This window comes from Patella vulgata, chromosome 9 (genome assembly GCF_932274485.2).
Source record: "Patella vulgata chromosome 9, xgPatVulg1.2, whole genome shotgun sequence".
NCBI classification, from domain to species: Eukaryota; Metazoa; Mollusca; class Gastropoda; family Patellidae; genus Patella; species Patella vulgata.
This window is the reverse complement of record NC_065887.2, coordinates 805,678-826,339: the sequence shown is the minus strand read 5'-3', so window position 1 is coordinate 826,339 and position 20,662 is coordinate 805,678. Positions and strand designations below refer to the sequence as shown.

The following is a 20,662-nucleotide window of genomic DNA, read 5'->3' as shown; positions in this document are numbered from 1 at the left end:
ATTTAGCTCTTGCATAATCCTATCTGTGGCTCAGTGGGTAAGGTGCTAGCTTGTTAACTCCCCCTTGTCAGTGTTGCATCTTAAGGATTGTTGGGTTTTTTCAGGAATTAAAAGAGTGTTTTTGTGGATAAAACTGCGATTCTACTCACCTTAGCAATTTGTGTACACCAATTCAACAAAACTTTCGATCCAATGTGATCTTTGTTTTTTCGCACGTAATCCAGAAGACATCCGAGAGGCATGAGCTGCGTTATTAACATCATTTGTGCCCTCATACAGACTGCCAATATCCTGACACAATACTGATGTTCTACTGACGACATGACACGAGCCTCTTCCAACAATTCTTTATTCTGATTGGGTGAGGTTCCTTCCTGTAAAACTTTTATAGCCACAGGAATTTTAACATTTTCACCTTCTGGAATCCAAAATCCTTAGAAAAAAAAAGCAGCGAAAAACAAATAATTATAAAATATATTTTCTCTAGTATGTTTGCAATTGTTACATGACTAGAATGGAATTTGACATCGTGTCATCACAATACTTTGGTTATTTTGAGACTAACATATGGTTAATGTATCATCAACACTATATACCTCTGGTTATTTTGAGACTAACATATGGTTAATGTCTCATCAACACACTACCTTTGGTTATTGTGAGACTAACATATGGTTAATGTATCATCAACACAATACTTTTGGTTATTTTGAGACTAACATATAGTAATTGTAATTCTTATGGTCATGTATACAATAGAAGGGGTAGAATTTTGCCCAAACAGTGGAATTTTTATCTACACCTTTTCAAATTCCAACTGTCGCAGTTAATGTATATATTTTTTGGAAAGATCTTGAATTCCTTTATTCAGTGGTATAAAATATCTAACATTTTTTGTCATTTTTACTTATAGGTCATGACCTGCAAAATGGCCTCCTGGAAAATCTGACAGTTAAAGGAATAATTACTTACTTTATAGACAGTACCAAATGCTCCAGAGCCAATAATACCTCCACGTCGTAAATCGTATTCCTTTATCAATTTTAACTGAGCAAGGTCAGGTTTAGCTGTCGTAGGTGTAAGAGGCTGAATAAAAAACGTTAGAAAAATATGAAGTGGCCCTAAACAAACTTGAATTTATTACAAAAATTTAATTCTTTTAAAATCAGTAACTACTACAGTAAATTGTTTATCTACCGTTTTCATCAGCCCAGTTGGTTCAGAAAAGTAGGATGTTAAACCCCATTTCATTTCTCAAAATCAACACAGTGACAAATGTTTAGAGAACAGATAATTTGATTAAATGGAGTTATTCCCCTTCAGCTATGTGTTAATTCTAATGGTCACATTTGATTAAATCTACAAAGAGTTATATAACACAAGGATGTATGATCACTGTTTTTCTTTTTTTAATTTAATTCATATATAAAACATAGGTTGCCAAGCAACGCTCATACAGATGGAGGCGACGGCAATATACGACCACAATGCGGCTGTATAAAAAACATTAACATAATCCAGTTATTCATATGTTTTAAGTATGATCAAATAAATGAAATGATACGGAGTTTAATGTCCTTTTCTTCTGCCCTGGGCTAATGAAGATGGACATGTGTGCAGTGTGCTATGAGGGAAAGTCCTCCTGGATAACGGTCTACTCTTATTTCGAACTCCGACTGTCAAGGGTTCTTTTAGGTGCGTGCCAATTGGTGTACATCATCAAATAAATACTCACCACTTCCTCATCCCAGCCAGTCATCTTGGCCGTAAGTTTTGCCGTTTTTTTCTTGGCTTTAGCTCGTTTTTGACAGCACCAAGCTATACAAGCGATCAAAACAGCTACAATCAGTACACCGGCTACAGATGGAGCAACAATTATAGCCATTTTCTTCTTTTCATCTCTACATTAAAAAAAAATATATCAATTTATTTTATTGAGAGAGAAAATAAAAAATACAATCAACTAAAACAATAGACCATCAAAAATTTAAATCGTCGGTGGGGATGCAAATTGAGTATTTTCTATGTTTTTTTTATAAAGACACATTACCTAATAACTAGATTGATAACTTGGTATTTCTCACTAACACTATAAACCTCAGAATGCCTCGTTCGGCATTTCTGTCCAAACGAGGCAAAAACGTGTCAAAATTTTTGCCCCGATTTTGCCTCGTTGTAACGAGGTAAAAAAAATACCTCGTTTCTCTGGAGTTCCAAACGTGTTTTTTTTTAAATTGTCCTGTTTTTGGAACGAGGTATTTTGTTCAGAACGAGGCTGGGTAAAATTGCCTCGTTTACTAAACGAGGTATTTTATCCAAGATAATTATTAGCGGTATTTGCTGTCAACAAATAGAGCCATACAAATAATGTTCGGACCATCATGTGACCAATTGCAGATCTACAAATTAGATTATTTATTTGGGACATGATATTGTTCATAGTTATGGCTTACTACACTGGAGTTCTATTATGTATAATAAACGCTTCCCGAGCGAAACAAAACATAACAATGTCACGTGACAATATTACATCTGGCGGATACAAGCGTTCTTTGATTACATGCTGTTTGGTTTGATTATTAAATAATACGGCAATCTGTATATATGGGAAAAGGAGAATGAATTTCCCCAAATCCAAAACTAGATGACTGGAATATTTATTGAATGGAAAGTAAATATTTTATAAACAAAAATATTCGGATTTGCAGTATCCTAGCTTGGATGGATTTGTGATTTGAATCTCGAACTCAGTGTTTTATACATTTTATTATAAAATTGTAATAAATGTTTTACATGAATGAATAAAATCTACAATTTAAAACAGTACAATAACATTGTGATTTGATGCTCTACAAATCACTAAGAGTATAACAATTGCTTGTTGAAAAAGTGTTAATAATATGTTTTTTTCCAATGCAGCAAAACCTACTGGACTGTTGTACTTAACTTATTATTTTTTAAAAATATATTCAAAAAGAATGCGTCTTTTACAGATTTCAATATAACCACAAATGGTTGATTGTTTTAATGCTAAGATAAGTATTAATGGTTTGTATTTGAAAATCAAATTATATAAGCGAAAAATAGTAAGATACATTATGTATATCTTAAAACACGCCCTTCTCTGTTACTACTTCGGCGAATATCATTTGATAATTTAGATGATCAGAATTAAACACCGTTTTGCTATGTTATTATTTTTTTATGATTGGGTGGGGGTATACTTAATTAGGGGATTGGATTGAAAGATTATAGCTACCATCTTATGAAGACATAATGTGTGGTGCATAAAGCTCTATTCTTACATAAAGAATTCTTGATTCGCACGGAATTGTTTTAGCCGTGATCATTTTAAGTCGTGCTTATGCCAAGATCTGGGTAAGTGTTAATTCAACTAGATATCAGAAAAGTACCACGTTTTCATAAATGTACTCTTTAGATAAATTGTACAATATTTATCAGTTCACTAGTTACAATAAAATCATGCATTATAGCTATTTTTATTTATTTATCCCTGGTGCTTCAAATTCAATTTAGGGTGCCTCAACATATTTAAAAATATGTTTTAAAGCTTTAGGTCATTTTATTATATCTTTCTACCATAAATAATAGCCCGAATTTAGGTATACCAAAAGTTAAAGAAATATAAACAGTTTTTGAGTCATTCAGATATGACTGCCAAAATTGTCACCAACACACATGTTGTGTTTAGGCTAAAATCTAACCAGAAAAGTATTGTCAATACATAATAAAATTTATATTCCATTAATCAATTCCATTCCGCCATTGGTTTGTCTTAAACTCGTCATTTGTGTTCATGGGCATCAGGGTCGAGATGGCAACGTTATATGTTTTATTCGTCTAATTTACTATAAAACATCATTCGGTTTGCCTCACGGGTTAACGGCATATTAATAGCTTTATTCACTGAGATGGTTCCTTTACTTATAGTTTATTTTTCGAATTGCTTTTTGTATTTATTTAAATGGAAATATTAACAACATTCTATAAGTCAATCCACGAATATACCCAATTTCAATATTTGCGTGTTGACCTTTAACATCACACTTAGATCCTGTACGCTTTGTGTCTTACAGTCAATACATGTCATGAAGAACTCTTTAGACATAATTTCTTTTATAATACTTTACTCGTTTCTATTGAGTTGTTTAGCAGAAGTAACCCATGACAACAATATGTTGAGACGACTACGTAACAGAATAGGACGATTCAATGTTATTAAAATGACACAATGACAATTTTAATTTTATTACCAACCCTTTCACAATATTTGAATGAAATATCTCACACGGGGTGTTAATCTGTTTTCAGTTTCTATTCCAATTCAATAAAACATTTTAAACATTTAATACATGTCTTGGCTTGATTCATTATTTACAATTTAATACGTTAATCGTGTATTTTAAATAATACAGTTCAAGAGATCAAAACATTTCCGAATTTATACATTCAACATTACACGTAGACCTAAATGTATTTTTCAAATACGTGTATAAACATTTATATGAAATATATTATAAACAGATATGCTATGACCAGAGTTGCCATTATCTTTATTATTCGACTGGAAAACTCCTGTCATTCACTCTGTCGTTCGACTGATCCATCATTCACGTTGTCATTTCCGAGTCTGAAATTTGGGGTATAAGGGTAGCTCGGACTGGGGAGTAACATAGGCCAGGTGGCGTTAGTCTACCACTTCCGGTTTCGGAGTTATGACCCCCGAGCGAAGCCGGGCATTCTTCTAGTATATAAATAAATATATAAATAAATCATCTTCATGGTCATCATCATCGTCATCACTATTTAACACCAATCATCGTCGCCTGACAATTACCTTATCTATTCAAAGCGCTTGTTTAGTTTTAAATACTTGTGAACTTTACTAAAACTCACTTTGTTGAACAGGTTACTTTCGTTGGTATCGCCATATAGGAACGCTTTTGTATTTATGGATTTAAATGGGAGGGTATTTAATGTTGAGATACGCTGAGACGAATAATTTGGGCAGTGTAGAAAATAATGGTTGCTGTCTTCTTGCGTATGACCACAACTGCATGTCGGGTTATGTGAAATATGCATTAAAAATCTATGGAAGTTTAGAGCACTTTTACAATTACGAAGTCTGGAATGTATAATCTGAAATTTACGTTCTCCATAGTAACATCTTACTGACATCAATAAATACAAAAATATGACTAAGTCGAAAGTCGACAAGACGGTATACAAGCCAAAATGCAAGTCGAAAATAAGAAATTAGGAAAAAAAACGAGGGGCGCTATTATCGCAGTGTATTATTTCTTGATTTCCTATTTTCGAGTCGATTTTGGCTTGTATAGCGTTGCTGTCGCCTCACATTTGGTCGTAACTGCTACTTTTCGACTTTCGTGTTTTGGAGGGCGAAAAGTAGAAATTAAGAATGGTAGGCTTCTATAGTTAGGCGTTTGTATATATGACTGTATACTTGACACATGTACGACCTGAATGGCTGAATGGCCGGTAACCAAATATGTTATTGTGAGTGTTAAACGACATCGTAATTATTTTATATTTTGCAAAAAAAACAAACAACAAAAAACAAAACAAAAAAACACAAGCCGTGATTGCCATTACTACAATACGGATTACTAAATATACTTTGTGTTCAATTTTATATTTTAATACTGAAGACAGGGCCGGATTATAAATGAACAAGGCGGATCCTTTTGGCTTATATTGAGTAATTATTGCAACGTGTTACAGTTGAAAGTTCCAAAGCATTTTCACATTCCATGTCCGATAAATTTAATCATCATGCAACTACTGATTGGTGGGTCGTCGAAACATTTAGATGCATACATCACAGCACCGTGGTTTAGACTAGTTTTATTGTTGTACACATAATGAAAGAAACTGTGTTATTTCACAGCTGAATTCTATGGTAAGAACCGTAGAACCACCTTGTAGGGAATAACTTTTAAACTTTAACACCCTATACACACTCTGCCAGCGGCATCTTTGACCCACACTCACTTAACCTTAATCCAAACTTTAAATCTTTCAACGGTTTAACAAGAAGGTGCTAAATATTTCCATTTAAATAAATACAAAAAGCAATTCGAAAAATAAACTATAAGTAAAGGAACCATCTCAGTGAATAAAGCTATTAATATGCCGTTAACCCGTGAGGCAAACCGAATGATATTTTATAGTAAATTAGAAAAATAAAACATATAACGTTGCCATCTCGACCCTGATGCCCATGAACACAAATGACGAGTTTAAGACAAACCAATGGCGGAATGGAATTGATTAATGGAATAAAATATTTATTATGTATGGACACTAAGTTTTATGGTTAGACTTTAGCCTAAAAAAACATGCGCGCTGATTACAATTTTGGCAGTCATATCTGAATGGCTCAAAAACTGGTTATATTTCTTTAACTTTTGGTATACTTAAATTCGGGCTATTATTTAATATATATATTGATCAACAGCGGCGATAAAAATCATTAGTCTCGACAATGACTAGTTGTCAGTGAAAGTCTCTCAGGGGAGCCAGGCGGCTCTGTGAATAAAGAGCTGGCTTGAACGCCTCGTGTTCATTAGCCTGAATAGTGAAGGAATGCGGGTCATTAAAGCCCAATTTCATTTCATAAATCTCTCGGCTCAATAATGAGCTACTCGGGTTGGTTAGATCCACGCCTTAATGCATATACAACCAATAGAGAAATAGGTCAAATATGGCGACAATGATCAACTTGCTCTTCTTCTACTAAATTAAAGATTCGTGTGGAGATTCTGTCGATATAATCATATATTTATATCTGCTCTTTCTTAAAATGGAGACGGTTAGTAAAATGGTCTTCTTTATGTTCCTAAATATCAGTATGACCTTAGTGAATACCGCACGATTACGATCCGTTCCAGACTGATAACTTTACGTTCCTGAATATCAGTCTGACAGAAGTGAATACCGTACGATTACGATCCGTTCCATACTGATACCTTAGGCCGTGTTGAATTGATTCCTTGTTTCTCCTCGCCCGCGGGCTTAGGTCGAGGACCCCGAAAATCGTGCGCTTACGTTTTTAACACAAAAGAAAATATTCAAAAAATTACGTTAATAACATCTAAATAAAATTCTACCAAACATCAGAAGTCAATTCTCGTTGTTTATTCCTCGTTACGAACTAAATAAGTAAGTGCAGGGGGCCGCACTACACGCAAAACAAAAATCTACAAGATAAACCTGCGGACAAGACAGAAAATAGGCATTGCACCGAATAAACAAATATCAAATCAAGTGAATGGATCCGGTTGATAATACACATGTAGGGGCCCGCATGCTATGGAATAAGTTACACTGTATATGATTGGATGAATTCCGCAAAATGGCGCGTGTAGCAGTCATTTCGGCTAATGAGAAAGCATATTATAAACTGTAAGACAATCGCTAATATTCAACCGCGAACCTGAATAATCAATTTTTTCATTGGCTAAAATTATAACTCATGTCATTATTATTCAAGTATTACCCAATCATATCTTGTGTAATAAATAACGCACGCCTTACAAAATGGTGAGCTATGCCGGGACATAGGTAAATTCGCGTACCGGTCGGCCTAATTTATTGATGTTCAAGGAAATAATAGTGGCCCCGTTCGCTCGTTTCTGGAGTTTAACAAACGAACGAACAAACGGGACCCCTATTATTTCCTTGAACATCAATAAATAAATTAGGCCGACCGGTACGCGAATTTACTTATCTCGACTCGACTTTGGTGGTTATTCCCAGCACTTTCACGTTCGATGATATTATCGAAACCATCTAGAACTCAACAAGCGAATCAAATTATAACTGGAATGTTTCCATTGTATTTTAACACAAGAATACGGAAAATTTATATCAAAATATGGTTATTTCATTTTTTAAAAAGTTAAACAAAGAAGCCACTTGTTACCAAATTTTAGTTTGTTATTAAATTTATTTAATTAAATATTATCTGTGTTTTTATTCTACCCAATAATATAACTAGATTATTTATAATATTATTAAAAATGGTACACAACCCTCAGACTATATAGGTATTATGCCAGACCACTTTGTGTTTTGAAACCCACTTTGTGTTGTGTTTACCGCACTACCGCACATGATTGCCAGAGTGGTGGCAGGAGAAACAAGGAATCAATTCAACACGGCCTTAATTATAGAGCCTTCAATTTCAAACACATTTTTCTTATCATATGCTCTTATTTTTTTTTTCATCATTATATGATTAACATTTCCTAAACTTTACGATTTTCAACTTTTTTTTTATATAATAGTCCATCTCTGAGACAACAAAAACGTAAATAAATGGAAGATAAAAGCAAGAAAGACAACCCTAATAAAGGAGTCAGCTAGTAGGCCTAATTTTTAATTCTCTCCCCCTAATTGACTTCTATTTTAAATCCATGGTGTAATTTTCTTGGTCTATGATATTTCTTTGAACATTTCAATGATTTTTTTCTTTATAATCACAGAAAGCCCAACATAGAAAAAACCTCAATAAGTATACCGGTATTGATAAACAACAGTTTTAAGCAAAATATGGTTGTTTTGGGTAATTCTACGGGGCCATACGATGATATTATAACCTCCTTTGTCTGCCACATTACAATACACAATATATATACTTTCTAGGACCAATCTATGAGACTATTTTGGTATCCATTCGTTATCTAGATTACTAATATTCGATCAATGCTATTTCCTATCAATGCATTGGCCGAGAAAGTTCATCAGGATTTTCCAGCGGGGGTTTCCCTTTGTCAGTGGTGCAGTTCAAACGGAGGGCCTGAGAAAAACAGATGTCTAGTTATTCAGATGGGACAAAAAAAACCCCAAGGTCCGTGTGTCCCTTGGCTGTTGAAAGTCGATAGATGTATAACAATAGGCCATAGTTCCGCTGCCTGGGCAAAATTTCCCTCATAGCACATTGTATGGCATATGCCCATACTTATCTAAGCATTAAAACAATCAACCATTTGTGGTTATATTGAAATCTGAAAAGGACGCATTCTTTTTGAATATATTTCAAAGTAGGTTTTGCTTCATTGGGAAAAAAAACATATTAGTAACGCCTTTTCAACAAGCAATTGTTATACTTTTAGTGATTTGTAGAGCGTCAAATCACAATGTTATTGTATTTTTTTAAATTGTAGATTTTATTCATTCATGTAAAACATTTATTACAATTTTATAATAAAATGTATAGCATTAAAACTATCAACCATTTGTGGTTATATTGAAATCTGTAAAAGACGCATTCTTTTTGAATATATTTTTAAAAAATAATAAGTTAAGTACAACAGTCCAGTAGGTTTTGCTGCATTGGAAAAAAACATATTATTAACACTTTTTCAACAAGCAATTGTTATACTCTTAGTGATTTGTAGAGCGTCAAATCACAATGTTATTGTATTTTTTTAAATTGTAGATTTTATTCATTCATGTAAAACATTTATTACAATTTTATAATAAAATGTATAAAACACTGAGTTCTAGATTCAAATCACAAATCCACCTAAGCTAGAAAACTGCAAATTCGAATATTTTTGTTTATAAAATATTCACTTTCCATTCAATAAATATTCCAGTTATCTAGTTTTGGATTTGGGGAAATTCATTCTCCTTTTCCCATAAATACAGATTACCGTATTATTTAATAATCAAACCAAACAGCATGTAATCAAAGAGCGCTTGTATCCGCCGTATGTAATATTGTCACGTGACATTGTTATGTTTTGTTTCGCTTGGGAAGCGTTTATTATACACAATAGAACTCCAGTGTAGTAAGCCATAACTATGAACAATATCATGTCCCAAATAAATAATCTAATTTGTAGATCTGCAATTGGTCACATGATGGTCCGAACATTATTTGTATGGCTCTATTTGTTGACAGCAAATACCGCTAATAATTATCTTGGATAAAATACCTCGTTTAGTAAACGAGGCAATTTTACCCAGCCTCGTTCTGAACAAAATACCTCGTTCCAAAAACAGGGCAATTTAAAAAAACACGTTTTGGAACTCCAGAGAAACGAGGTATTTTTTTTACCTCGTTACGAGGCAAAATCGGGGCAAAAATTTTGACACGTTTTTGCCTCGTTTGGACAGAAATGCCGAACGAGGCATTCTGAGGTTTATAGTGTAAAGTATCAAATTTCTTAAATAACCCCTTACCAATATGTACTTAACATATATATGTGATTAAAATATCAATTTTCTTACAGCTTAGTCCCACACCAATATGTACTTAACATAATATGATTATTTAACATTAAAGTAGCTAAGTCTTAAACTCAATATCATCCAAAGTATTCGACATTGAAAACACAAATTATTTGTCAATTTAAATCAACATCGATGATGTGATCTTACCAGGAAAAGATGGGCTTCTGATATCCAATATTTAAGACGAAATAAACATTTTACCATTTGAAAACACATCGTGTACCATAATGCATTTCAGTGACATTTTGTAACAAGGGATTCGAAGAACAAGGCTAGACATTTTCGACAAGTCATGTCAAACGGTTACGCCATATTCTTATCTGGAGAGCATGTGCAATAAATACTACGGTGTAGGCCTAGTCTGGAATAACCAGACACTAGAGATTGCTATTCGATTGAGTCTTCTGTCGTATTTTGCCGAACATAACTGATTAGAAATTATACTGAAAACGGAAACGATTGAATGTAAAAAAATTTATATACATTCAAATTACATTATTATATGCGTTGCATCTCATTTGTGTCAATTTCTACGTCCCAAATATTAGCAATTTAGCTCCTTTAATATTAAGTAATGAAAATACTGAAGCTAGATAATATCACAGCTTGGATTCAATTGGATTTATAACAGACCTATAACTACATTATCTTTGTAGATAATATAATATACTGAGCGCCATGGAAAACGCATCACTTTTTTTTCCCAAATGTTTTATTACTAGGTGGTTCTGTATGTATAATATTATGCAATACTATGAACTATTGTTTCACACAATGCTCCCAAACGCACTAGAGATGCCGAGACTTACTGAAAATCAACGGAATGAAGCCATGGGAATGTCCAGGGCTGGCATGTCTACACATGCTATTGCCAGACACTTCAATTGTCATCAGTCCACTATTGTAAGGTTGGTGGAACATGTTCGAGTTTCTGGATCAACACGTGACCGTCAACGTCCTGGTCCACAACGCGTTACAACCCAGGCTCAAGACCGCTACATCCGGGTCACTCATCTGCGTGACAGATTCCACCCAGCGACTCGAACAGGTGCAGCAGTCGTCGGAAGACACGTACCAGTAAGTGCCAACACCATAAGACGTCGTCTAAGAGAAGGAGGACTCCGTGCACGACGACCTTATGCTGGAGCTATCCTCAGGGATCATAACCTTCAGCGGCGTTTGATATGGGCTCAAAGACATCAGACATGGAGAAGAGTAGACTGGCAAAGTGTGCTCTTCAGTGATGAGAATCGCTTTCATCTTTTATCACGCTGATGGCCGTTAACGTGTGTGGAGACGTCTTGGGGAACGTCTTGCAGACTGCTGCGTCTTCAAAACCAATCGATGGGGTGGGGAAAGTGTAATGTTTTGGGAGGCTTCACATTTCATCGCACGGACCACCCTACACATTTGCAGGGGTCGCGTTAATGCTGTAGCCTACCGTGATGATGTCTTGCATTCAATTGTTGGCCCGATGTTTCGAGCGCACCCACAACTTCCAAAAGGATAAAGCGCGTCCGCATACCGCCCGTTTTAGTATGGACTACCTGGCTGCTAACAACATCAATGTCTTGGACTGGCCAGCCATGTCTCCGGACATGGCACCGATAGAACATGTCTGGGATGAGATTGGACGCCACAGATGCACACCATTGCTGCTTTAGAAGCTGCTCTTGTCCAAGAATGGAACAATTTGCCCCAGGCCTTCTTTCAAACATTGGTTAATTCCATGCGCCGTTGCTGCACAGCGTGCATAAGAGCCCATGGAGGACACACGCGCTACTGACATCTGTGTCCTACTTTTGGTTTTGACCCCTCTGACTTTGTACCGTTGATTACAGATTAAACATCCATAAGTGTACAAATGTGTTGTTATTGATGTTTTCCCATTTGAATATTGTTGACAATAAGAAGCAAAATAAATAAGATCTGTTTACAGGATCATTTTGTTATACGAAAAACTAAGAGATGCGTTTTCCATGGCGCTCAGTATATATTCTATTTTTGAGGACAACTGTTCTGCTCTGACTGGGCTAATGAAGACGGGCATACGCCATACAGTATGCTATAAGAGACACTTGGCCCAAACAGCGGTGTTATGGCTTACTCTTGTATCGCATTCAAAATGCCAAGGGAACTTTTACATGAATGCCAATGTGTACACAGAGCCTCAGTTTTTTGTCCCATCTTAAAAACTATACAGCTATCCTTATCAGACCCTCCGCCCTGAACCATGGACAAGGGGAAACCATGTCGGAAAATCTCAATGAACTTTCTCAGCCAACACCAGGAGCGAAACCGCGACCTCCAGCGTCTTACCCACTGTGCTCAGTATTCCTATTAGAAATGTTCAAATATGAAAATGAAAAATAACATCTTGTAAAAGAAATGTCAGATTGAGCAGTTCTATCAATATTAGAGAAAGAGAGAAATGGAGCTAACACAAACTAGGTCACTTCGGGACTAACATATGGTTCAATTTAATTTCAATTATTCCTTTCCAAGTAGGGGTCTTTAACAGTGGGAGGAAACAGAAAGACCCAGAGAAAATATATGAGGTTGGACAGGCGACCCTACTCCTTGTCACGTACAACCGGGGAATGGAAACCACAACAGTTGACTCAATGCCAGACCTTATGATACAACAAGCACACACTAACCATTCAGCCATCCACCCCTCCTCGATATATGGAAGACACAAACACTAAATACATATACAGTACTTACTCAGCGTTACGTGATAATAAAGCGATGACTTCTGGATGGGTATTATCAGCACAAACTGTTCTAGATGCTGTTTCACTATTTGTGTTGTTATCCAACACTGAATATGGTAGATGTGGACATTCATCCGTGCAGTTAAACTACAAATTTATAAAATATATTTACTAAATTCAAACGGCCAGGATGAATGAAATCGGGTCCCAGACAGAGGTTTCCCACTTGCTTAACAACTGCCCATTTTATCATTCCCTACCCCCACCCTTTCAAAACGTTGAATAGTACCACTTACCCTCATTACCAACTTCCCTATCCTCACCCTTTCAAAACATTGAATAGTACCACTTACCCTCACTGACAACTTCCCTATCCTCACCCTTTCAAAACATTGAATAGTACCACTTACCCTCATTACCAACTTCCCTATCCTCACCCTTTCAAAACATTGAATAATACCACTTACCCTCACTGCCAACTTCCCTACTCTCACCCCTTTCAAAACGTTGAATAGTACCGTATAAATTCTACAACTTACTATCATTGTATCATTGCCAACTTCCCTACTCCTACAAATAAATTCTACCACTAACATCTTGATTCTCGCCATCTTCCCTACCGTCACACGCCCAAATAAAATCTACCATTTACCCCTAATGTATCATCGCCATCTTCCCAACCTGCACCCTCCCAGATAAATTCTACCACTAACATCTTGGTTATCGCCATCTTCCCTACCGTCACACGCCCAAATAAAATCTAATATCTACCCCCCCCCCATCATATCATCGCCATCTTCCCAACCTGCACCCTTCCAGATAAATTCTACCACCATCTACAAGATAAATTCAAGCACTTACCCTCTTATCATCCTCACCGATGTAGATTTTGAAGTTTTTACATGCCAAGCAATCTGTACTTTCTGATCCTCGACATCCACTTCGACACTCGTCAAAACATGGTTCACACTTCTGTGTCGCTTTATTACCGAATGTCATAGTTGGACAGAAATCTACACACGAATCGGCCTCGAAAAATTTACATTTATTACAATTCATATTACTGGCCCCGTAACATGTCTGACACAGTCGATGACAAGGTTCACACATCTAAAATAGAATTAATAATTTGGAATATAGTATTTATGCATATAAAAAACAATTTGGAATATATATAATTTTTTTTAAATAAAAAACAATTTGCAATATATGTTATTTTCGACAGATAAAATAGTGTTTAATGTCCTACTGTTCTGCACCGACTGGGCTAATGAAAACAAGTATACACCTTAGAGCATGCTAATTTACCTGCACGCCGATATGTACATGGAACCTCGGTTTTTACTCCCATCCAAACAACTATGAATTGTAGCATCCTGCATGACTTTGGGGACCCAGACCAGAAAATCCTGATAATTTTTCTTGGTCAACACAGGGATCGAAAACGGAACTTGCAATGTAGCGAGTCAACACCTTACACACACTGAGCTCCCAAAACCTAGGACATTATCCCTTTAACACCACAGTCCCTAAATGACCAAAACCTAGGACATTATACCTCTAACACCACAATCCCTAAATGACAGAAACACAATCTTACCCTTTTTCCACCTAGTAGATTATTATTGTCTATTTTAACGGGAGTTAGATGATGACTGTCGGGGCAGGAATTAGTATCGGTTGGTAAACATCTTATAGTTTCTGTAAAATGAGACTTTCGAAAACCGACTTCACAAGAGTTACATCCCCCTGGACCCACAATATCAGAATTTCCTGTACATCTGAAACACATAGATTTAAGTAACGTATAAATATAAGTGTGAACCCGAATGAAGCCTTTCACACCTGGATTAACCGAAATGTAACATAAATATAATCAGGGAACTGGGGCGGTATTTATAAAAATTCTAAGAGTTGGAACCAACTCTTAACTGTCAAAAATTACTCCTAACTTTGTAGATTTTCCTAAGACCTATTTATAAAACATTTTACTTTAAGAATTACTCCTAACTATGACACATATTTAGGAGTCCTCCTGTAGCACTCCTAACTTGTTAAAAGTACTCTTATCTTGGTTAACATGGCCGTCCGTGTACGCTGCCTTCTGTCTGAGTCTTGGTAAATTTTAAACGGATTTCTTCGATTATGAACAAACTACTTAACTTTGGTTATTATAAACTTACCTGTGTGTTTGTAATGAACTCCCGTTCGATAAATCCATTGCACAACTAATTATCACAACGATGAAAACAAGTTTTCTCTTGAAAAATTGAAATATCACAAACTTTTCCCAGAGAAAAATACCAATATGGAAGATGGTTACGTCACTCTGCGGAAGATATCATTTCGTATTAGGGGTGACAGCATGATAGGAAATTCAAGTACAATTACGACAAGAATCCATGACCACTCGGACCAAAGACCACTCGGTTGAAGACCAGTCGGACCAACTGATAGACCACTCAGCCCAAACAAATAGACTACTCGGACCATACAAAAAGACTATTCGGACCCAACAGAAAGACGACTCGGACCAATAATAAAGTGTTGTTTTAATAAATTGATAATTGCGTTTGTTTTAATATGATTACTCGAACCAATAATAAAGTGTTATTTTAATAAATTGATAATTGTGTTTATTTTAATATGACTACTCGAACCAATAATAAAGTGTTATTTGAATAAATTGCTAATTGTGTGTGTTTTAATATGACTACTCGAACTAATAATAACGTGTTGTTTGAATAAATTGATAATTGTATTCCAAATCGCAAAATATCGAGAACCACACTTGTAGTCACGTTTAAAAAGGGGCATATAAACGTTCGGTCTTCGTATTATTATGTGCTGTTTATATTAACGCATCAAGGGCGGATAACTTGAAAACGTGTCTCCCCCCCCCCCATATATAGTAACCCAGGGGTTAGTGAGGTAGAACGGAATGAAACCACTGGGGATACCGCGAATGTGGAAAAAGTAAAATTAGGCTATCAGACAAGAACAGTATACCCGTATATGTAGAAACTGTCAAAAGTCTGGACATACCGAGTCTCATTGCAAGAGGAAAGAAAAATTAGATTGATATTTTTTTTGGGCTCCATTATTAATTAATTTTAAAACTAATCGTTGATTTATTTTCCGTACACAAAATTGAACCAAACAACTCTAAATATAAGAATTCCGTATAAGAATTATTTGCTTCTTTGTATTGTGATTTAATAATAAATAAATAGCATATTGTCTAGCCTTATAATATAATTTAATTGGTCCGACTGGTCTTGTTTTGGTCCGACTGGTCTTAATCCAAGTAGTCTTTGGTCCGAGTGGTCTGGATACCTACGACGATTGGCATTGAGTTTGAGCGTTTGCACACATAACTACCCGCATTCCTGTATTTAGTTACCGTCTTTTACATTCTAGTAAAATCTCTGCAAATTTTATAGCTTTACTTTTTGAAATATTTTGTTCTAATTATTTGATTAGCGACTCGGATGGGATTATTTACTTTTGAACACGCATGCCGCACAAACACCTATACATTCGTTTTACGGGCTTTATCACACTTCGGTCAAAACTGTCGAATCGAGAATTAATGTTCCGCTTCTTACGGGGTCATACGGGCTTAGTAGCATTATATACTCACCCGGGCACCCAATAGACACGCTGAGGGCTGCCGCAACACGCTTAAAGATGTTACTGAAGCGGTTATTATTCGATCGAAAGAATGCGTATAAAATTAAAAATACATTCAGAGAATTCGGAGGTAAGCTTCATGATCCTTGTTAAATTATTTATAACATAAAGAAGATAGGATATTTATAGTTTATACATGACTTTATTTTTACGAGTATCCGTGCAATCAGTGATATTTTAATTGTGAAGAAAATTTGATAGACTGGCGATCAATGGTTTCCATATAAATCTCCTATGTAATTGCCTTCAATTGATATTTTTCGTCGCCCAAACCCATATACGATCAAAATGATCGCGATGTCAAACTATCTTTCAATGTTAACCAACCCCCGCAACAGGTATATTGGATTCGACCAATATGTTACGAAGACATTGTTGACATCGACTCGGTCGAAATTACAAGTAAATTTTCAAATTTTTCAAGAGAGAACTTGTTCTCATCGTTGTGATAAATAGTTGTGCAATGGATTTTATCGAACGGGAGTTCATTACAAACACACAGGTAAGTTTATAATAACCAAAGTTAAGTAGTTTGTTCATAATCGAAGAAATCCGTTTAAAATTTACGATGGTTCACACAGTAAGAGAGTTTAAAACAAGAAGAGATTTCTTAGTGGAGTACAACAATGACGAGTTGATAAGGAGATATCGAATGGACATGGGTGGGATTCTTTTTGTGACAGATTTAGTTCGGCATCTACTTACGAGTCCTACTAAACAAAATTTCTCAATCGACGCTGAGATGAAGATCGCCATTACGCTTTGTTTCCTAGCTACTGGTAAAATGCAACTGTGTAGTGGTGACGATTTCGGCGTCAGTCAACCTACAGTGAGTAGAGTGATTGCATGACATCAACACTGAGCTATAAATAACTTCAGGGAATCCCCGGATTTCCCATGGTTACATCGCTAAGAGTTTGGTTAGGACCCAAGTCTTACATTTAGTTAAAAGTAACTCTAAGACCCTTTATAAATATAAATATATATATATATATAATTTTTTTTAAATAAAAAACAATTTGCAATATATGTTATTTTCGACAGATAAAATAGTGTTTAACGTCCTACTGTTCTGCTCCGACTGGGCTAATAAAGACGGGCTTACGCCATACAGTGTGCTATGAGGAAAATTTTGCCTAATGCTTACATAGGACCTTGGTTTTTCGTCCCATCCGACGACTAGACAGCTATCTATGTCAGACCCTCCGTCGTGCACCACAGACAAGGGGAAACCCACGCTGTAAAATCCAGATGAACTTTCTCGGCCAACACAGGGATTGAACCTGCGATCTCCAGGTTAGCGAGATAATGTCTTACTCACTGAGCCACTGCAAATCCCCCCATGGCTTAAAGGATTAGCTACAGTCTATATAACACCATCAATGACGTTATAAACTTTAAGATGCTTTAAGGCTCTGTATTTTACGCTTACAAAGAAGATGGCTACTCACCCATCAGCACAGTTTTTATGACATTTTCTACAGATATTATTTTCATCTGGGTACATGATACTTGGACACTCTGCTAGACAGATGGCGACATTGTTGTTATCTAGAATGGTAAAATTCTTACAACTGTCTCATTGATTCGTTTCCTGAAATATACAACATCAATCTCTCTCGAATATATGATACCATTTTGTTATGGACAACAGTCACTCTGTCAATGGACAACAGTCATTTTGCTATGAACAAAAGTCACTTTGTTAATGAAAGACTGTCACTTTGTTATGGACAACAGTCACTTTGTCAATGGAAGACAGCCACTCTCTGCAATGGAAGACTTTCACTTGGCTATAAAAAAAAACAGTAACACTGCTATTGAAAAGTCACTTGCTATCAGTGCAGGACGCCTGTCAGGTCATTGACCAAGGCACACACAAGTACGCGCCAAAGGCGTCACGAGCGTCTGGGGGGGGGGGGTCTCCCCCAAGGAAAATTTAGAAAATTGACAACCGCAAACACATTTTCCAAGCATTTCAGACCAAAGCAGAAGAAGGCAAATGTTTAATTTTCTGATACAATTAGATAACAGAATGACCTAAGAGCACTATCATTAGGAAAGAAGGAGGGAGAGTGTCCTGTCTTCTCCTTCCTTCCTCCCCCTCTCTTTTCTTTCTCTTTTCTTATTTTTTCCTTTCTCTTTTTTCTTTATAGGCTTAGGCCTACTTTTTTATGAGCTTAGGCCCACCTGTCACGGACAGGTGGACAGGTGGACCCAGTCCGGCACTGCTTGCTATATATTGAAAACAGTCACATTCTCATGGAAAACAGTCACATTCTCAAGGAAAAAAGTCACCTTTTCCTATGGAAACGATCATTTCTCATGGCAAACAGTCACTTTCTCATGGACAACAGTCAATTTCTCATGGAAAACAGTCACTTTCTAAATGAAACAGTCACTTTCTAAATGAAAACAGTCACTTTCTAAATGAAGACAGTCACTTTCTCATGGAAAACAGTGGAGGAATGACACTTTGCAATGGAAGCCCGCTATCAGGATGCCATCTTGACGTATCGCCTTCAACTTCACCAATTCCAACGATTCCAAATGTGTCATCATAATATTAAGAGCTAGGGCACTGTTTGAAAAAAAGAAATGAAATGGGGTTTAATGTTCTGCTCCAACTCGGCTAATGAAGACAGGCGTGCACTATGCAGTGTGTGCTTTGAGGGAAATCTTGCTCGGACAACGGCGCTACAACCTACTCTTATTTCGAAATCTGTCAAGGGTTCTTTACATGCATGCCAACGTATACAACCTTTTATTATTTCTGTCAATTATATGAAATGGGATCAGTTAACCCCTTGTATGAAATGGGATCAGTTAACCTCAATGAATCCACATTATTATATGAAAATATATTCAATACTTTACTCACCCATTCGGTTCCCGACCAGAAATATATTTCAGACTCTTAAAATATGAGAGATTCCGGAATTCTGTGTGATTTGATTGGATAATTAAGTTGCCCGATATCTCCTCCACATCTTCAAACACGGAAAGATTGGATGGGTGAATGGGAGGTATCTTCAAATGGGGATCTCTGAAATTAAAACACCAAAACATATTTATTAAAAATAGATTATTTAAGAGCTAAATCTATCTATTACAGGTTTTTATTTTAGCTTCAAATGTTATATAAATTATTATTCATACATTTATTCACACGACAAGCCTATAATCAACTTGGGATTTTAAGATGGCGTCTAAGTATACCTGTTCTATTTGTTTAAATAACTTTACCAAACCCAAATTACTGCCATGTTCTCATACGTTTTGTGAACAATGTATAGATGACTACATCAAGGCTCACGGTAGCTTCAACAAGTTTAACTGTCCTATTTGTAGACAAGAAACAGCGGTACCATCAGGTGGTGCCAGTCAATTTGTCAACAACTTTTATCTAGAAGACGATGATGATGATAAACAGTATTGTACAAAACACAAGAAGAAAGAAATAGAAGTTTATTGTCGAGATTGTCGTAAACCATGTTGTTCTGTTTGTGTTATGGTCGATCATAAAGACCACATATTGGCAGATTTAGATGAAGTAGACCAGGAAATGAGAGAAATTGTCATGAAACTAAAAACTGAATCAGAAAAGAAGATAAAACAGTTACAGAAACATTCTGACTTTCTGAAGACCAAAATAGCTGACACGAACAACTCATGTAAGACAGCTTGTGATCAAGTTCAGAAACAAATAGACAGTATTTGTGAAAAAGTCAAGAAGATTGGAGGAACAATTAAAGATGACATCAATAAAATTGGTGAAGATGAAAACAGTAAACTAACCAACCTAGTAGAAGATGATGACACGATGACATCTAAAATGAAAGAATGGTGTGAATATGCTGATCGTATATTACAACATAAATCTATAATTACAGCTGTAGATAAACATGGATTAACAGATGTTCAAACCAAAACTGATTACAACATATCGACAAATTTACAGAAACCTG

At 35.8% G+C, this 20,662-nt stretch overlaps 1 protein-coding gene and 1 long non-coding RNA gene across 2 annotated transcripts in view; one reads left to right on the top strand and one right to left on the bottom strand.

Moving 5' to 3' along the window:
- Positions 1–279: 279 nt before the first annotated feature.
- Positions 280–19,734, bottom strand: LOC126807833 (epidermal growth factor receptor). Its single transcript, XM_056103125.1, has 8 exons — positions 19,576–19,734; positions 18,146–18,288; positions 14,602–14,782; positions 13,863–14,111; positions 13,012–13,148; positions 1,736–1,901; positions 973–1,086; positions 280–433 (listed from the first exon to the last, which is right to left on the bottom strand). Exons 2-8 carry the CDS (start codon positions 18,199–18,201, stop codon positions 386–388), a joined length of 951 nt encoding a protein of 316 aa, XP_055959100.1. The 5' UTR covers positions 18,202–18,288; positions 19,576–19,734; the 3' UTR covers positions 280–385.
- The window catches only part of LOC130014230 (uncharacterized), a 37,059-nt gene continuing 22,630 nt past the window's right edge, over positions 6,234–20,662 (top strand). The window contains exon 1 of the long non-coding RNA XR_008789187.1: positions 6,234–6,853. This is a non-coding gene — a long non-coding RNA (uncharacterized LOC130014230). The remainder of the gene's footprint in view (positions 6,854–20,662) is intronic.

What these genes read in the sequence shown, in the direction of transcription:
- LOC126807833 (XM_056103125.1), bottom strand. Translation starts at nt 18,201, where the DNA reads ATGTACCCAGATGAAAATAATATCTGTAGAAAATGTCATAAAAACTGT. An exon ending in ATCTACTAGGTGGAAAAAGG is followed by an intron (nt 14,112 to 14,601) that starts GTAAGATTGTGT and finishes ATTCTATTTTAG; the next exon opens with ATGTGTGAACCTTGTCATCG. An exon ending in TCGGTGAGGATGATAAGAGG is followed by an intron (nt 13,149 to 13,862) that starts GTAAGTGCTTGA and finishes ATAAATTTGTAG; the next exon opens with TTTAACTGCACGGATGAATG.